This window comes from Myiozetetes cayanensis, unplaced genomic scaffold (assembly GCF_022539395.1).
Source record: "Myiozetetes cayanensis isolate MyiCay16 unplaced genomic scaffold, myiCay2020 scf10, whole genome shotgun sequence".
Lineage (NCBI taxonomy): Eukaryota > Metazoa > Chordata > Aves > Passeriformes > Tyrannidae > Myiozetetes > Myiozetetes cayanensis.
In genome coordinates this window covers 21,126,896-21,146,219 of record NW_026086605.1, presented here as the reverse complement: position 1 = coordinate 21,146,219, position 19,324 = coordinate 21,126,896, and the positions used below count along the sequence as shown (strand labels likewise).

The 19,324-nt window shown below is 41.6% G+C and overlaps 2 protein-coding genes across 4 annotated transcripts in view; both read right to left on the bottom strand.

Annotated features, from left to right (window-relative positions):
- Positions 1–1,553: 1,553 nt before the first annotated feature.
- FUT11 (fucosyltransferase 11) lies at positions 1,554–9,762 on the bottom strand. Its single transcript, XM_050305215.1, has 3 exons — positions 9,003–9,762; positions 7,135–7,760; positions 1,554–2,256 (listed from the first exon to the last, which is right to left on the bottom strand). Exons 1-3 carry the CDS (start codon positions 9,720–9,722, stop codon positions 2,109–2,111), a joined length of 1,494 nt encoding a protein of 497 aa, XP_050161172.1. The 5' UTR covers positions 9,723–9,762; the 3' UTR covers positions 1,554–2,108.
- A 1,621-nt stretch (positions 9,763–11,383) lies between these two features.
- Positions 11,384–19,324, bottom strand: part of SEC24C (SEC24 homolog C, COPII coat complex component) — a 38,210-nt gene continuing 30,269 nt past the window's right edge. For all 3 annotated transcript variants that reach the window (XM_050337687.1, XM_050337703.1, XM_050337696.1), the window contains 10 exons: positions 18,946–19,062; positions 18,296–18,466; positions 17,818–17,914; positions 17,404–17,549; positions 16,878–17,016; positions 15,964–16,082; positions 15,403–15,582; positions 14,563–14,754; positions 14,047–14,136; positions 11,384–13,610 (listed from right to left, as the gene is read on the bottom strand). In XM_050337687.1, the coding sequence (XP_050193644.1) occupies positions 13,470–13,610; positions 14,047–14,136; positions 14,563–14,754; positions 15,403–15,582; positions 15,964–16,082; positions 16,878–17,016; positions 17,404–17,549; positions 17,818–17,914; positions 18,296–18,466; positions 18,946–19,062 (1,392 nt within the window). In that variant the 3' untranslated portion in view covers positions 11,384–13,469. The remainder of the gene's footprint in view (positions 13,611–14,046; positions 14,137–14,562; positions 14,755–15,402; positions 15,583–15,963; positions 16,083–16,877; positions 17,017–17,403; positions 17,550–17,817; positions 17,915–18,295; positions 18,467–18,945; positions 19,063–19,324) is intronic.

Here is a 19,324-nt window from a genome sequence, read left to right as displayed (position 1 = left end):
TGATTTTCTATAGAAAAACATGAAATGAAGAGAAGTAACTGAAGGCATTAATTCAAACAATTTACTTAAATATCACTAAACTGTTTAGTAGAAGTTGATATTCAGAACTAAAGCAGCCTTAATTTGTTTTATCTTAATTTATCTTAATTTATTTCTCAAGCATATTGTGGCCACTTCAATCCTGAATACACATATCTTTAATTTTAATCTGAGTAATTCACTTTAACAATTAACTCAGATATATTCACTTAGGTATTCATGTCTCCCTAGTAACTGAAAAAAAGGAATATAAAACTGATAAATGCATTTTATCTGAAGAATCATTTGATAATATTATTAGAGAAGAGAGATAAAAGAACAGTTGTTGCCTAAAAATAATCAGGTAAGATCACTCATTGTATGCATTTTCTACATTTGCAAGAATCCAGTGATAGTTATGGGCCTTGAGTCTTTGCTGTCGAGTGCCCCAATTTTAACATGGCAATATTGTTCTGTCACCTGAGAGACAAATATTTAGGTGATCATTACATATCCTGATATACCTATAATACCATATCTAAACATTACGAAGGGAATTTGAGAGGAAAATATATATTAAGTGATCCATACAGCACTAAGCAATAGACAGTGAAATAATCAGGGACAGAATGTAGATCCACTCCTGTTTCTAACTTTTACTAACAGGCATCAGACTTCCCATAGCAATGCATAAACTGCCTTGCAAAATCAGATCAGCACTGTAGACTTTCATTACAAACATTCTGTCTTAGGCATAGATAAACTCTGGCTATTTAGTTAGGAGTTAACTTCTGCAGGGGGAGGAGAAATGGAGAAAGAAAACAGCATTGTACCATTAGAGACGTGACTGCAGCGTGGCCGTATTTGCCTATGCTTTTAAAACTGCGGCACTAAGGGAATTCGTTTCCCTCCACTGCAAGATCAATTATTTCAGGAAGATACCCAACAAGGCAAGGGACAGTGGTAGTTATTTATATCTGTAAGCGATACAGGCTACACAGCAAGGAAGATCTATCCACATGTCATCACTTGTGAACTCCAGTCACAGACCAGGACTGTAACATGTTAAGATTTTGTAGAGATACAAAACCATCTCAGTGCACCTGGTTCTCATCATCCATTTCAGTTCAGAAAGACTTCAAGGCTTGTTTCAAAACTACAGAGACCACTGGAAAGGCACCATTGTTAAAATGTATTTGTCTTTGCAGAAAGCTGCACATACTCAGAAAGAACAAATCCAAGGCCTCTGAGTTGCTAGCATTAAGGAGACAAAAAGTCAAGGTTATAGATTTCAGATTTGATGGAAAATTAAAGGAACCAAGGCATACCAATTTTACTTAGTTCTACACAATACCATCTGATACACTTTGTGGTGTGAACTGATTTGTTGAAAGCTGTGAATTAAATAATTTGGTTTCTCATCCCACTGTACATATCACCTGGTAAGTTAACAAAAGAGGAGAATCAGTCAGAGAGCAAGTGACCTGTCCATAGCTATTCAGTTACCTTGAAAAGTAGGAGTATTTGAGTCGTGCTTACTTGGGGCAAAGAGACTTTATTACTGCAATTTTGTAAGGCACAATTGCTCTCCACAGATTTGTCTGTTGTAATTCCTTCACTGGAAGAGCCATTTGTTAATAGCAGCTAAAAGTGCATCTTAATGAAGAGAATATGTGACTGATAAAATACATATAAAAACAATTAATATTCTGGAGAAGTAAAAAAAATCCCTGAAATAACTTAGAGCACTTGAGCAAGAATCTGAAGAAGTGTTCCTCTGAAGTCACCTAAGCCACAATGTAAATATACCAAATGCAAAAGGAGAATAAATTCGTCTTTTGCCCCACGTGTTGACACCTGCAAGTCAGGAGTAGCTTCACACCACAGAGCTGAAATTCAAATCAAAGCAGTTGCTAACATCTCCACTGCTGGAATCCAATCATAACAGAAACTCACTCACTTCTTGCACGAGAAAAAGTTGTCTCTGTGAGAGAGGTTTTTTTGTATTTCAAGGCAAACGTTTCAAGCAAGGTAAGAATTCAGTCTCAACCTCCAATCCAATTCTCAAATCAAGCTCTTACAAAGATGGGTCAGTGTTGCCTTGTCCTCTTGAGAAAAATCTCATGCATGTAGTCCCAAAATCTTCCCTGATGTGACTCATTGCGATGAATCATAGCTGTGAGGGCCTCTCCCTGATCAAGGCTTTGCCAATAATCCTGCAGCCACATTTCTTTCCAACTGAAACAAAAAAAGAGACACCACCACAAACCATTAACAAAAACAAATGAGTGTGCAGCTGTAATATCACTGAAACCAAGAGAAAAACAGGCCCAGGGATGGTCATAACAAACAATGTTGTTATTGTGCTCCAAATCATTTAAAGAAACTTGCCATGAAAATTCTCTATGGAAAATACAAGTTCACCATGAGCTTTAGAACATTCTAAAAGTATCAGCATATGACTAGAGTGTTAACCAAAGAGACTAAATTGTTAATTGTAGAGAATTAAAACTTCTGTTAAAATAAAATCTATCCCAGAGTCCTTAGATTATTTTGAGAGTAGCCTTCCATGGCCCTTATGCATATACGAGTTAGCCCTAAGAATCAATTTTTATTCTGACAAACCCTTTAACACACTCAGGTTATACATGGCAGCAACAAAAATCATTACATTCCTCAATCCTGATTCTATTCTTTATCTCCAGACTAGATGGTCAAGTACAGGCTGTCTCTTTTTCAATGCACAGTCGCAAACTTTTTGTAGCACAGACTATATCACTGCAAGTTTCAGCAATTCCCTTCCCACTCATGATGATGTGGACTAATTCTCTCACTTAGTTCTGCACAATACCAGCTAATACGCTTTGTGGTGTGAACTGATTTGTTGAAAGCTGTGAATTAAATAATTTGGTTTCTCATCCCACTGTACATATCACCTGGTAAGTTAGCAAAAGAGGAGAATCAGTCGAGAGCAAGTGACCCATCCATAGCTATTCAGTTACCTTGAAAAGCAGGAGTATTTGAGTTGTGCTTGGGGCAAAGAGACTTTGCCAAGGAATGGCAACTATTTATTGCTTCTCCATTATTTCTGCTATCTAGCCACACGAGCCCATCGCAAATTTGGGAAAGAAGGAACAAACACGATGCTCTCTATAATATGTCCATGAGTTACCCAATACCTGTTAACTTACATACAGAGCTTTTTGCTTCTTCTCCCTTCAATCACAGAAGTAAGAGCAGTGCCTCCTGCATTCACTCTGTACCCCACACGTTGAACCCAGTGTGAGTGCACTGCCCAGCAGATCTCACCCACCTCTCCAGGCAGACCGAAAGAATCGCACGACGCATCGCAGCCGCTGTCCCTGTGGACATGCCCTGTACGCCACGGGAATTAGCTTTCCACGGTCAACAGCACCACCTGTGGTGGTACATCCCTGCAGTGTATACCAACATAAACCTCAAAATAAAGCTTTTAACATAGATTCCAATCTGAAGGATCATAGATAGGGGGCTTATTTCTGCTTCAAAAAATCAGTATCTGCCAAAAGGTTCCTTTCTAAAACGCAGCACTTGGACATACTATGAGATCACATTGCTAAATCCATTAACCTTTGTTCAAGGACTGCCAATATGAGTTACTTGTTTTTTACAGCACAGAATAAGGGCACATGTCAATGTGCATTAAATACTAGACCCAAGACTAAGTGGCAGTAAGTAACAGAAAAAAAGAAAATGTTTTCCTGATGAACTGTACAGAAACAATACTAAAAAGAATTCTAGTATCTGAGTGAGGATTTCCATCAAAAATATTAAATAAGAACACTTTGGTATTTTTCTTTTGAAATTGCTATTATTGAGGGTTTAAAAGAAAATAATTTCACTCTGATTCTGTAAATTGGGAAAAATTGGTACCTCAGGATGAGCAGGATTGCACAAATCTCCACAGACTACCAACTACATACACCTGAAACATCATTACCATGAGATACAGATCTATCTTTAATCCTGGATGATTACTGGATTCTGTTGCAAGTGACTTCTCACATGCACAAATGGCAAATCTCATACACTGTTAAGCTGGTTTTTCTTGTCATAAATAAACTGTGGCATTGACATAAAACTGAACCAACAAAACCATGATGGTTTTACAACATTCCTTTATCAGTGGCACAGTGGCTTCTCTTTCCTTACGCCACCACAGATGATAACTTTAGGTAACTGGAAAAGAATTGTCACTTAGTCTTCTTAAAGTTACCCCCTCAAACATCCCACTTTCAGAAAACGAATCCTTATCAACGAAACAAATCAAACATTTCTCTCACAAAGGTGGGAGTCCAAGAATAACTAGAGATTCTGATTTCCACTACCTAGAAGTTCCACTCACCAGCAGCACTGTAACCCACTATTCTCTGTACAAAGAATTGAACAGGTTGTAGTGACTGACTGTCCAAATAAAAGTGAGGCTGCAACCGTAGGGATTTAGAAACCACAGCTCCACACCTCCAGCTAAAAGGTGTAAGTGTGCTGCAGCTACATATACCTACACAGAGGGAGATTGTGATGCAACAGTTCTGTCAATTCAGCTAATCTGCCAACCCTAAAAACTAATTACATCTGGGAACAAGAGTTACAGAGCATGCAGATGAGCTGCATGGTCACTGGGTACTTGTTCTAATATAAACTCCAATTGCCTTTGTTGTTCTCGGAGTTCCAGAAGGCTCCAAGTCACAGCGTGTGTTTATAGTCAGACCTTGAATGTTGCAGACAGTCTATCATTTGTATCTACACTAGACCCGTGTCCTTTTTACATAATAATGTTTTCTAAAGTAACAAAACACTCGATTGACTGGCTCAGTAGGAAATCATGTAAATTGATCACACTGTCGAATAATATTACTATCAAACCGTGACAAAATACGGGCATGTTAAAGAAATGCTTTGGTGGCAATTTTATGTTACTGTTACCGCTTAGAATTCTAAGTAACCATATTTCATTTTGCAGATAAAACCAGTGAAAGCTCAGATACTTATCGGATAGAAACCACTGTATTTCGCTGGAGATGCCCCTGTATCCATGCCTCAGAAGGTATGGATACACATCTTTCTAAAGCAGATAGCAGCCAATGTAAAAGCTTCCCTGGAACAATTTTTCCAGACACATCTCATGGCTACAAACAGGGGAAGAGTAACATCCTCTGGGTCAATGAGACATTGAAGCTTCCATGGATGCAACTGTAGCTTGGATTAGGGACCAGTTGTTCAAAACTGCCTGCTGATGACCCCTGCGCAGAACGATGGAAGCACCTGAGCCTGCAGGCGGCAGCCACGCTAAGTGTGCCTTCACACGTGCTTCTCTACTGCCACCTGATGCCCAAGCAAGAGAAAACCTATGGAAAAGTCAGGAATGCTTTTACAGAGCAGGATGCTGCAAGGAGAAAAACCGAGACTGAGAAAAGGCATTACTATAAAAGAGCTCCAGTAAATCCGTCAACCAACAGAAAACAAAGGATTATGAACCCCTTTTACTAATGAGCGTAACTTTTCAGTTAGTCAATATGAAAATTAGTTGTAATGTGAAAAATGCTTTTTGATGATAAACGCCAGATGCTTTGTAAAATAGGCATTTCCTAAAACACACCTGTATAACCTCATGCTTATTGTCCCGTTTCAATTTCAGTTGGCCATTTTTGAAAGCATCCCAACACAGAATTAAGTAGTTCCCCATACTTAAAAAATTCTGCATACTTTTTCTGGTGAATGGGTAATATAATAAAAACATTTTTAGAGATTCACATCCACGCAGAACTTAGTTCTGGGTTAGCATACTTGAAATTACGGATTCTACATTTTCAACAGGCAATTCTTCTTCTAACCAAAGAAATCTTGCACTCCTAACACTAATTTTAACACTTTTAGGCACTCAATACCTTAGTGTAGAAAACTATTAACAACGTTGTAAAGCGATATAAACTAGAATAAAGTACATTGACAACTTCCTTCTGGAAATGCATAAGATTTTCCCAATATTTAAAAAATTTTGTTGATGGAATACTACAGTGAGACTGACATCAGAACATTGAAATCTTTGGTGATGGGTATTAACCTAGACAAGATCTGCTATGGCTGAAGGTTTATCTTTATGATGGCTGTCTGATGGCTTATACAGAGTGAATTGCATGTACTTGAGTAATTGCCTAAAAAGACAGAAACAGGTGCAGGTAATGCAAAGAAACGTGATAAACCCAGGGAATCCAAACCTGTTGTACTGTAACACACACCTCACAAAGTCCACACATACTTTACAAACATTGAGAACCCTCCCTCCTATAAACTGCAACTTCAAAACCCTGTCATTGGAAAAGCCCAAAGGTTTGGGAACACCCAAGTACTAACTTCTTTTGTACCAATGCATGTATAAATAGACTAGATCATGCCATCAACACTCTATTCTGTCTGTCAAAAGTGGTTGCCCGGGGATTGGTGTAGTTGGTTCCCTGCTGACAGACTTGAGGGCAGCTCATACTGTGGGCTATAGGACATTCCAGCAACACCAGCCATCCCTGTGTGCAATACCCGGGACAAGATACTCAAGGTATTCTCTGTCCTGTGCAATCCCTCTCCTAAACAAAGGGGATGGTATCCTTCAACACTAGCCAAGAGTTTTGTTACACAAAACAACACTAAGTCTTGTATTCTGGGCAAGTTTAACATCTGATCTAAAGTCAGGGGGAGCCAACCAGGCCTGCATTGAACAGTGGCAACCCCGTTCTCAACCCAGTACTTTGTAGTGAGGTACAGGGCTGACAAGTGCTGTACCATCACTGTACTGAAAACATCCCTTCCCCAAACGAAGTGGCTAAGATAGACAGAGGATAACCACATTGCCCGAGGTCACAGAGCATTTTAACAGAGTATTATGGGTGTCTCAGGCTCCTCTTTCAACCACCAATACCACCATCCAAGCCTCTTGTCCAGCCTCAGTGTCACACAATATTAGCAGAACTACCACAACACCCACAAGACATATTATAAAATGCAACTAAAGTTGTATCATGAGCTCCTTTAAGTATAAAGGATTATTAAAAGCTACTATTATTTATAATATTGGTACATTACCTGTCTCCTTCAGCGAGGTCTTCAACACTTCCAAACCCAGGGGTTGGCATAGGACATCCCATGTGCTTGAACTGAGCTATGCGAGGTCTGGGAGCTGGAATTTTCCCACGGGACTTTTTGTGTTCCTGCTCCTCTTTGACCCGGATGTTCTCCCTGTCACAGATGAAACACTCGAAGCCATTCAGGTAATTGGGCAGAGTCATGTCATTCACACCCCACTCCCGCCTCTCCAAGCTCTCTAGCAAGAACTGGTTTTTGATTCCACCAACGTTTTTATACTCTAGATACTTCAAATATTCCTCTCCATTCTTGTCCAGGAAATCAAGATACTTTGCCAGCTCTTGGGGGCTGTCAAAATCATCTATAAGAATGATGGAGAGGTTGTTTGGCATCCAGTCCCGCACAGCTGGGGAGCCTCGGTACACTGGGACAGCCCCCAGGTGCATGGGACGCCACAGCTTCTCCGTCATGTAGTCATCACATATGGCATTCTCCAAGGCCAGATGAAACTTGTACCTGGCGATGAAACTCATAAACTCAGAATCTTCTGTCGTGGCTGTGGAAGTGTCTCTCAGTCGTTCACTGGGAAGCTCACGGTTATGCAGGCATTTCCCATAGGAGTCAACCTGAAATAACAACCAGTGTCTTTACAAAGTGATCCCTTCACCTGGAACTTGTTTTCAGATCTTGTAGTTCATGTAAAATTCCTAAGTTGGATTAGTTCCTAAATACCTTAGCTTAGCTTCACTTTCGCTCCCCGTTCTTTCCCTTGTGACTATTCCTAGAGCCTCGCTTCTACCAGCTTTGGGGGAAACCAAATGCTGAGTTTCAAAAGCATCTTTAGTGCAATGCCACCCAGAAATGTATTTATTATCAGATAAATCAGAAACTGACAAGTAAGGAATAGCATTTGACTCTCTCTACGTTAATTTAAAAGCCATCATAACAGAGACCCAGTACTTTTCCAAACAGTTATCGCACATAATGCCCGCCGTGCTCAGCAGGCTGACAAAATTTTTCCCTTTCTTAGACTGAGAAAAATTGGTGCAGGGAGCTAAAAGAATACTGTCTAAAAATGAAAGACAATATGCTTGAACTGGACTCTGCATCAAACTTTGACAATATAGTCATATTTTAAAAATTCTTTTGTCTTTGTTTCACTACTGTGTACATGATGAACTTGCACAATAACTGAATCATGGCCAATAGAAACAACAGAAATGACTAGGAAAAAGATGTTTCTGGCACAGATGAAAACCAGATGCTTTTTATCAATCTCCTATCCTTCAGAATTTTTAAAAGAAAAACAACCCTAAACTTTTTTCTGCTTTAAAGAAATTACATTATTTTACTTCATGAAGCTACTCACCATCAGCTGTGCCATAGCAGTATAAACCATCAAAGAAACAACATGGTTCTACCACAACACAGATAAGGAGCAGATTCTCAAAACACAGCAACCTGCCTTTTTACTGCCTGCTTGTACTTTCAAACAGGAGCAAGGTTTGTAAATGGACAGCCTTCCTGTACACTAACTTCAAGGTCCAGAGATTTCAGTAACTTCTAGCACTTGGTCCAGCAGACTGAGCTTATTCAGGCTTTGCCCAGCTTGCGACTGATCCCGAGTCTGGCCAATTCCACAACTAACAGCTACATCAGGCCTACCTACTGGCATGCGGTGTTGTCTAGATCACGGTTTGGGAAGGAATACAACTAGTTTTTCTGTCCAGCTTGTAGTCAGCATGCATCCCGTTATGACTCGTGTCTTGGCTAAAAACAAGGACAAACAAACCCCGTTAAAAAGAGGCGGCGGAGGGGCGCCGCCAGGTACTCCCAGCACCACGCCACAGCTTCCCCTGTGGATGTACCTGGATGTACTTCATGAGCTCCCGCACGTAGCGGTCCCTGTCCGAGGGCACATCGCAGTGGGACTGCATGTACAGCACGGGCGCGTAGCCCCTCCGCCGCCACGCGTCCTTCTCGGCCAGCGGCACGGCCGGGCCCCGCAGGTACCCCGCGCCCGGCAGCCACTGCAGCGTCAGCGGGTAGTCGGACTCGCGGCGGAAGGTGGCCGTGTAGTTGAAGAGCCGGATGCCGGGCGGGTGCGAGAGCAGGTAGTTGTTCATGGGGGACTCCTCGTGGAACAGCGCCCAGGTCTGGTGGGGCAGGCGGGGCAGCGGCGCCTCGTACGCCCTGAAGTCGGTGCCGTAGAAGATGAGCGCCTTGGTGCGGCGGTGCCGGGCGACCCGCCGGCTGCGGGTGACCAGGCAGGAGCCGCGCGGGCAGTCGATGCGCTCCGTGTCGCCGGGGAAGTGCGGGAAGAGGCTCCCGCTCCACCAGAGCAGGATGGGCAGCGCCTTGTTGCTCCGCGTGTCGTTGTTGCCGGGCCCGCGGTAGGACGCGGCGGCGACGAAGGCCGCGCCCGGCGGGACCGCGTCCTGCGCCCACCCCTCCGCCCCGCACGGCTCCGCGGGCGCGGCCGCTCCCGCCGGCGGCCCCTCCGCGGCCAGCGCGGCCCCCGCGCCCCAGGCCAGGGCCAGCGTCACCCACAGGCCCGCGGGTCCCCGCCGCGGCCCCGCGCCCCCCATGCTCGTTGCCCGGGCCGTTCCCGCCGCCCCAGGAAGCGGCGCCGGCCCCGCCCCCGGCGGTGCCGTCACGGGGCGCGGAGGGGCCCGGGCGCGGGGCCGGGCGGGAGCGGCGCCGCCTTCCCGCTCTGCCACCTCGGACCCTCGAGGAATAGCGAAAGCCCGTAGGGACAGCGACCCCTAACACGGGTCTGTCAGCGTTCGTGGAGCCTGGCTGCAGGGCCGGACGAGGTGACCCATTCGTAGGTCCCTTCCAACCCCACTGTCCTGTGGCTGAAGGGGCTGTAAATCCTCTCTGCCTCTACCGCTCCTGCATCCGCCTGTGCACACACCTGCCCCAGCAGTACCTGCAGCTGACAGGGAAAAGCCCGAGCTGTTCCACTGAGGCACAGCAAGCCTCGAGCGAAGGCATCTGCAGAGGTGGCTCCTCGACCAAGCAGGCGTTTAGGTGTTGCAGGAAAGAGCACCCACATTAACTCCTGCTGAAGACCATAAAGGGAGGGAACAGAAAACACCTTTTAGTAACAAAAATCGTGTTTGTTTGGGTTTTTTTAATATCTACAGTTAGTTTTAAAGCTTCCTTGAAAGCTGCTTTTCTGTACCCACCTTAAATAACTTCTGTGGTATTAAATTATTCCATAAATGGGAAATTGATTCAGGCTACACTATGTAAATCCAACAGAAGTATACTAGAATTACCACTCAATTGCTCAGTTACACAATTGCTAAAGACTCAATTCTTTTAAGACCTAACTTAATATAATAACAATATTTAAGAATTATCGGTTATAATACAGGACATCAGTTAGTATGGACACAAGGCAAAGAAGTCTTCTTTATCTGTGTAAGGAACAAGTTAAAGCAGGAATCTTTTTCCTTTCCTTTGAAAAGTTAGGTGTGAACACTGCTCGGGCCTGCTCCAGCAGCACACCGCAGGGTCCTGCACTGAGCTCCCAACAGAGTGTAACAGATATGGGCTCTGCAAGGCAATTCCCACAAGCATCAGAAGGGGAGCTGCACAATTTACTCCATATGATTAATGTACAAGATCCACAAGGCCCATTATCACAATATCAGTTCAATGGCAGATCCTGGATATTATATACATTCTGTAGGAGAGTAATCTCAAAAATATTCTACAGCAAACTTAGTATTGTTGGGTATTTAGCAATGATTGTCATGTGCTTTCATAGATTGTTCTAAGGTTATCAGGAAATTATACAATATCAATGTTCAAGGCTACAGTCAAGTTACACTGCCAGTTCACTCTGAACTTTATTTTTGCAATTAGCACCCCTCCTCCCCCCAAAACAAAACATAACCCCCAACCAATCCACCCAGCTTCCCTGCTTTCTTAACTCTGAAATAGGGAGCTCTATTTCTCTGAAAAGTTAAGAATACAGAAGTCATTAAGTTGACATTGCACAAGGTAAGGGCAATACCTGCCAAAGTAGACCAAAAAAACCCACCCCAATCAATGACTCAAGCTGTGTTAGCAAAAAGGGAAACCTCTTTGCAAAATGGAAGTTCAGAGGGGGCAAAAAGTCAAAAACCAATCACTTAAGCAAATACTGAGACTGAATAATATCATCTTTTGCTTGTTGACTCTTGTTGAATTTCTTATCATTCAGTGTGAATAACAACAATGAAAAAAAGAGACTGAATTTGACTAGCAGAAGATTGGATTGTAAAGGAGCAATGAGTTAGACTTCATCCCTTCCCGTTTCCCCCCTCCCGCAAAATACAGGGTTTGGAAAAATAAGCAGTGTTTATTTACTAACAATGACATAAAATACATCTTAATATATTTTTATTTCTTTACAAATTAAAAGATGCATTGGAAAAACAAGTGAAGAAAATGAAAGGTTCATTCATGATTTCATTTCCACCCCCACACCCCCCAATATTAATACTAGAAATTAGTATTTGTGGAAGTCTGTGGTTGCTGTGCCTTATATTTCTGGGAAGTTCTTTTTTTCCCCTCTGATTAAAAATCCTCTAGATTTTTTGGTTGGAGGCAGTACATGGAGTAAAAAGTTGGCCACATTCATACAAAAATGCTGAAGGTTCTGTCAACTACATCTTGAAAGAGTTTCTCCATTACAATTTTCATATTCCCCTTTCTGTGTAGTGATGGGAGGGAAGACAAACTAGCAGCATTAGAAGAAAAATGGATTTATATACATGCTACAGGATATGGAACTAAAACCACAGCCAGATATTTTTCTGATTTTAACAAGGACTTTCCTATGAAATATCAAGCCCAGATAACATGTTCTCTAATCCATCCACATTCTTCCTTCCACTTTTAGTGCTATTGGTAGCTTAAACTCCTGGGTATTGGAAAAACACTTGTTAAGTGTTCAAGCTAAAATATACAAGCCCCCTTTCAAAAGTGAATAAACGAAGCCCTTAGAATTCTGAATTACACTAGCTCCCTCCTCACAGGAGTCTTCTCATCCACCCTTGCAAAATGGAGCAGCAGAGCAGCCAAAGTGGATGGATTCATCTGTCTGAGGTATTTTAGTTTAACAAACAGGCTTATAAAAAGGTTTTGTGCAAGCTGATCAGTAGGTAGAGCAGGGGAGGGCATAAACATCCAGTAATGAAATTCTTCACTATGGCCCAGATGCTTTCAACAACTGAAATCAGGTACTTGTGATACCTACTACAATACAGTCTAAATCTTAAGTTTTTGTATCTCCTTCCTTGTATTCCAGGGCACAAAGCAATCTCAAAAATTCACATCAGTATAAATCAAACTCCTGCTTGTTTGCTATGATTCACAATAATATGGTTGAAAATGGCCACTTCCTTATAATCCAGTTCCTACACAGCCCATCATCGCTTTGTTAAAAATATTTTCTGCTTAAGGTTAAGAGGATTTTGTTCCCACCACCATGTGACAGACAGGTAAGCTCTGCAGGAGAGGCCATGGAACGTGGATTGAGTAGGACAATACAGAGCCGTGCAATGAGAAGGAAGGGAGTCACCACACACGCCAACAGGAAGGTACCACCTCTACTCCTACGCTGTTTAGAAGCTGTTGATTTTTGCCCACTGAACTATTAATTACTCCATTACAGATTTGCACAGCAACTTATAGTACAGGGAAGATTGTGGAGAGAAATTTGTCCTGCTGCCTCCTCACTTAGCACTCATTTCATTTTTCATGGCTTTCTGGTTCAGACAGCCGCATGATACATCTGTGCTCTGACACATCATGTTTCCCTCTTCAGAGAAGACAAAAAAGGTTTGGCTGCTCCAGCTCCCATTACCTGACCTGCCTCTCGTCCTCCCCACCTGTGCATCACCTTCACACTTGGAGCATGCACACACACCCACACGAACGCACAGCAGCTACCAGGAATTTTGAAGAGTTATCGCTTTTTCACCCAAAGTTGAATCATGTACAGTGAACTGAAAAAAACCTACATTCATTACGACAGGATTAGCGAGCATGGGGTGGGGGGTGAACTCCTGCCAAGCACAGGAAACAATTTAGATGCAAATAAAAGACCTGGTATCAAAGGCCTTTTTTTTCTTTTTTTTAGCCCTCACCAGGAAAATATTTCATCTCTCATACAGGATTGGGAAAGGTTGAAAGGATTTCTGCTTATGCAACATGTATTAAAAATTATGGAATTGTACAGATTTCTATGTTGTCCTTTTTGAGGGCGCTGGGCCTTCTGATCAGGTCATTAGTGGAGACTGAAATGTCACTGCTGAGTTCCAGCACCACTCACTCCTCTAGCTCAGTAGCTGCCGAATCTCCTTGTGCATGTGACACAGGAAGTCCACATATGAAGCCCCCCCACTCAGGCTCTTGTCCTCCACTAGAAAGTGTTTGAACAGCATTTCCAGCTTATCTTCTTGCTTCACAATTATCAACTACAAAACAAACAAAACAAGAACAAAGCCAACAGTGAGTAGATAGTAGAATTAGTCTTCTTGGGGAAAAAAGAGCAAAAAGCCAAATGGCTCAAAAACCCAAAGACAGAAGTCATATATGCTGTGAATCTGGTTATATGTGCTTCAACTTCTGTAAATCATCGGGGTTAAGTCTCAATCCCTTATAAATAAAAGAAAAATACCACATATGCAGTTTGTACAGTAGTATATTGTAATAGGTCTGAAAAAATTAGTTTTAGAACTATGGTAAACACAAAACTCCAAAAGTAGTGAAATTTTTTTTCAGATCCTTGAAAACTTTGAATCACATTTATGAGATTGGGAAGAATAAATTCAGCACTGCAGCATTACCAGGCATCACCTGCTCTACATAAAGGGAAGGGCATTTAAAGCTGTGAATGGGGGACATTTTTACCTTCATGTAGCGGGATCTCTGTCCTTGAAGCATGTCAACAATAGATCGTACTTTCTTTGAAAAGGGGTTTTCCAAGACAGGCAGGGCACTCTGGAATGAAAGATATCCAATCCCCATCAGTCATGTGAAGTAGAGCAACGTTAAACAAAACTCAGCAGTTTTGTCATATTATATAAGGGTATGGACATATCTACCCCCATTAACATACAATTTCTTTGACCGACCTCAACTACTTAAAAGAATATAACAAGATGTCAGAATTAAAGGTCAGTTATTTGTTCCATTTAGATATCAACTGTTCTCTTCACTGTTAGTGATGTAGCTTGCCAAATTAACCTAGGCAAAAGCATGCCCAATATGCCCAGACTAGGGATATTTCCACTAGTTTCACATATCTGTGCTTCTCCTGTTCCCAGTATGAAAAATGTAACACTATTTCCTCAACTGGCTTTCTCATTGTTTGAAGTTTTGGGTGACTATCAGAGACAGGAGCTCCCACACTGCCATCCAGCTCACCAAGGTGTTGCTAATCTGACCGAAGGATGACACTCCAAAGAGGTTCTGGATCAGGCTTTGCTGCACGCTGACTCCCACCCACACAAAGATGTTCAGCCCATTCTCCAGCAGGTAAATGTCACCCTTGGAGAGACGCTCCTCTGAGTTCCGAATGGCTGCTGGCAAGGAATCACTGTCAACATCTGCTTTGGTCTGTTTTAGTGTGAAATAAAAATTCAAATAAGTAAAATAAAATGAAGGTTATAAGACAAGAACATGTTATGAAGTCCTGAAAATTTCCACCACCAAGACCCCAATGATTTTCTCATTTTTAGGACTCTTAAGACTACAATAGCTGTGACTGAGGTATCATCTTCCTTAGCTCAGTTTTCTTACTGAATGTGACACAGAGAGATTCTTGGTCAGCAAATGAGAACATAAGGCTTCCGTGACATTACTGTGAAATTCCAATATAATCTCCTGGACTAGGAATGTAATTAGTTTTTAGTACTATTCCAGCAACTATGCTACTGAAAAGTCAGAATGGTACATAGAGTTGCTTTTCAATGATGAAAATTACTACAAAAAGTTGTAAGAAGCTTCAGGACTTTTGAAAAAAGTCTGTGAAAGGATCAAAAGTGTCTTTGCCACTATTCATATGCTCACAGCTCAAAAAGTATCCTCCAGAAAGTTCACAAGATGCAGTAACGCATCTACCACTGAGTGAAATTAAGTGAAATATCCCAGTAGATGCAAATATTTCTCAAATCACTTTCCCTTGCTAACAAATAAATGCCAGTCCTTAAGACAAGTCAAGACAACAGCAAGTCTTAAGCGGTAAGAATATCCTGAATTACTCACCAGAGGCAAAAGCCTGGGATAAAAGAAAACATTTGTTTCGGCGACATCCATGGATGTCACTAACTGCCGAATGTAGGCACGGTCATCCGTTGTGACCTCCGGACCAGGCTGAAGGACGTCACTCTTCAACACACAATTCAAGTACACAGGAAGCAGCTTCATGCATTCAGGGAGGATCAGCTACAAGTCACAAGCAGACAGAAGTTGGTCAGCTGTCTTGCTGAATAAGCCTATGTTTGACAAAATGAAGCTTGCATGAACCAACAAAGTGTGGTACAGCTGTGAGGAGTGAAAGCTGATAGCCTCATTATATCGTGGACTTGCAAAAGAAACATAAACTTATCCCTGCAGCAGGCAGTGTTCCCTGGGCTCCAGAGAGATGTTCAAGAAGCCATTCTCAGCTATAGTTTTACTTGCAGCCCCTCTACTTTCCTGACTCTTCTCTTCACAAATTTCTGCTCAGCAAAGCAATTGACTTTATTTAAGTAGGCTAAGTAGGAAGATGATGTCATCACTTTTAATTCCTGAGCCTGAGATTCAAGTAAAAGCATCAGAGTTTACCTGTCCAGCAGAAGAGGGACTAGCACAGTTCTTTCGATAGCAAGCAAGGATCTGGGCACACTGGTTGACCAGTGCATCTCGTACAGTCTTTACTGGACTACTCAGAACTCCACGATATGCTGCACAGAAAGAGGAAGGACATGGACTGCTGTTAAGTGAGTGCGCATGAAGGGCAAAAAACCTGACACTACTTCCACAAAGTATATCTAAACAACAATTGTTTATGAAAGTGTTTATTCCTTCCCCTTTAATAGGAATATATCATCCCTTTCCTACAAGTTTGAAGACCCAAAGAAGCTCATTTACTCTGTTTTATTACATATTCTTGAACCCTCTATCTCCCCTGTACTTAAAATACACATCATAATTGAAAACATGGGGTTCTATAAAAACTTCTTTTATAGCCTGGCCATCTTTCTTTAAAGGTTTCTGTCATTTTTAATGGCAATAAACATACACAACTCTAAATCCCTGCTGGATTCCTAGGCTTTTACTGCAAACTAGAAAGTGTAAATAGGGTACAATGTAAGAGAGTATGATATTTAACCCAGATCTATGAACAAAGGCCACCATTTCCTCTTGCCAGAGCATAATTCTGGAACAGTTAAAGAATGAACTAAACCAGTCCAAAAATAAATGCAAGGATGAATTCAGACAACTGTCAATACAAACTGTTACTAAAAATATTTAGACAAGAATCTGTATGAAGAATAAGCCTACACCCTCCATCTGTACCTCTCGCCCTAAACAGCAATAGTATTGTCACAGTTCTATGCTCTTTCCTGTAACTCACTGAAGTATCAGGATTCCCACCTGCCATTTGAAGTAAGAAGAATAAACAGGTGTCATTGGATGACAAGAGGCATTTTACCAGAGTTAAAGGTTGCAATTCTTGTTACCATAATTACCCTTACCATACTTAGCCAAGTAGTTGATGAGTGTGTCTGTCTCACAGTTTCGATAGAGGTCAGCAAGCTGTGTGCAACAGTTCAAGGAGAGGTTGTGAATGCGGAGTCGTCGCTGTCCTGCGCAACTTGTATATAACAGAGCGCACTGCAGGAGACAAAAATGCCAGGATATAGAAAAATGAGGTCCTGCTACAGTAAGAAGGGCAGGGCTTGAATATACTTCATTAAAGTCCAGGACTCAGATGCATAAACAAATTAGATAATTATATAAAAGCCTTGTACAATAAGCTAAAAGCATATGCTAAGAACTGAGGTCAATGAAAAATAATTTTAGCAGTTGTATTAAGGGACCTGGTCTTAGAAAATAACACTGTAATTTGAAGCAGTCAAGGTCACCCTGAGAGCAAGTACGCTGAAAGATCAAGGGTATAGTAAGGTAGAGAAAGAACAAACAGTTCCTTGAAGAAATGTCTAATAGCTCAGTTCAACTGTCAGCTCACTTCTTTGTCCTAGAAAGCCTACTCCCCCTCACCTGAAGAAGTGCACCACTGTCTTCACTCAATTTGTCATCATGCTTGAATTCCACTGTAATTGTTTTATCACAGTCCAAACCTGCCATCTCTACATCAGTTGTGTTGCTCATATAGAAAGCTCCAAAAAAGTCAGTTGCTCGAATACCTAGAAGTGGAAAAAACCCAACGTGAACTACAACTTTCAACAGAATAAAAAGACAGACAGCCTTTGGAACTGACACTAAGGTTATCCTGGCAGATTGCAGCAGGGATCTTTCCACAGTTTCAACAAAGCCTTAGAACTCCAAAGCTTTAGCATAGCTTTTTGCATAGCCTAGTCTCAATACATTTTAAATTAGGGAAAAATCTCTTACTTCCCATGGGACATGATTGAAGTAGTCAATTTGTTAAGATTCATCCGAGCTAACACCCACCTGTGCTTGTGCGCACTCTCATTACAGCATCAAATCCCACTTCTTTCTGGACATCTCTTCTCAAGTCATTCAGGAACCTATCCTGGTCTGTCTCCAGCTAGAAGACAAGCAGTAACTGAAGTTTCATATTCCCATAAATCAGAGCTGCTTCATAAAGCATAAAGTAATTTAAAACCAGATACTACCTCCTTCAGTCTTACTGTGAAAATCAGCCATCATACAAGGCTCAGTGTCCTGCTAATAAAATACTGTGCTAAAAGGTAACAGCATAGCTCTTCCTGTTGTGGATTTTGTTATTAACAGAGATGTTTGTCCAAAGCTAAAAAAAAAGTTTTGGTGAACATCTTGAAATTTATTTTGCCATTTATTTCCAAATAAAAACGTCTTCAGTACAATTCACACTATGAAAATAGAACTCTTAACTAAACAATAATTATTACTTCTATCAAATACCAGTCTGAGTCAATGTCACTCCTACCTGGAAATACGCATACTTATAAATGGAGCCTCCTGTCTGGTAAGGTACTACACCCAGTGTAGCAACATCCAAATACTGGTTTGGAAACAGGAACAGATCCACACAGCAGCCCTGGGCCACACAGTCCTTGGCCAAGTTGTTGTAAAAGCTTGTTTGTGGTTGAAACAAAGTCTAAGAAATAAAATCAGAGATGAGATCAGAAGTTTGTGGTAAGAAAAGCAAAGTGAGATACAGTTTATAATCCCAGTCAATACACTTTTATACTTTAGGTCTCTCTTCAGGGAAATTAGGATCATATAAATTCTCCCTGAGTCTGCCTTTGAAGAACTGTTCATTATTATGAAAATTATTACACATTTTTCTTTAATTGTAAGTTCAGCACACTTATGTTAACCCAGATTTGGTATTTTACCCTGTATAATAATCTGGAGCTAACTCTTCTTGTACCTAGACCAGAGATGTGCTTATGATGTCAAGTCTCCACAGCCCGGCTTGGGAATGGAAAATAAAAGGGGAACGTTAAAAGATATTAGCTGGGACTGTTACATTATGTGCTATCCTTGTGATTTTTAAAATGTTGTTTCAGTTATTTTATTCCATAAAGAGTGTAATCTACACCCTTATGTAAGAATTATGCAAATCTTTATTACCTTCTCCTTATCTGTGTTGATCAGTTTCCTATCATCCCTGTTCTTTAACTTTCCTGGGGCCTCTGCGATGGGCAGAGAGGTGTGGAAAATGAAGAGTTTGCCAGCACATTCAGCTGCCTGCAGGAAAGTGAGTACAATAATGGAGGTTAGAAACATTTTTAAAAACTGTAAAGGAAAGTGCGATTCAAGAACAAACATTCGAACATCCTCATCACACTTATGTCAGGGTGACTCTCTCCAAACACACAGGCTGACTCTCACTTGGTTACTTCCCTGCTGTCCAACACAGGGAGCACAGATTACTGGTGAGTTACAGAAATGCGAGTTTCAGTTCTACTGGATTTGTGCCATTTCCATGGCAGGGAGAAAAGGACTTGCT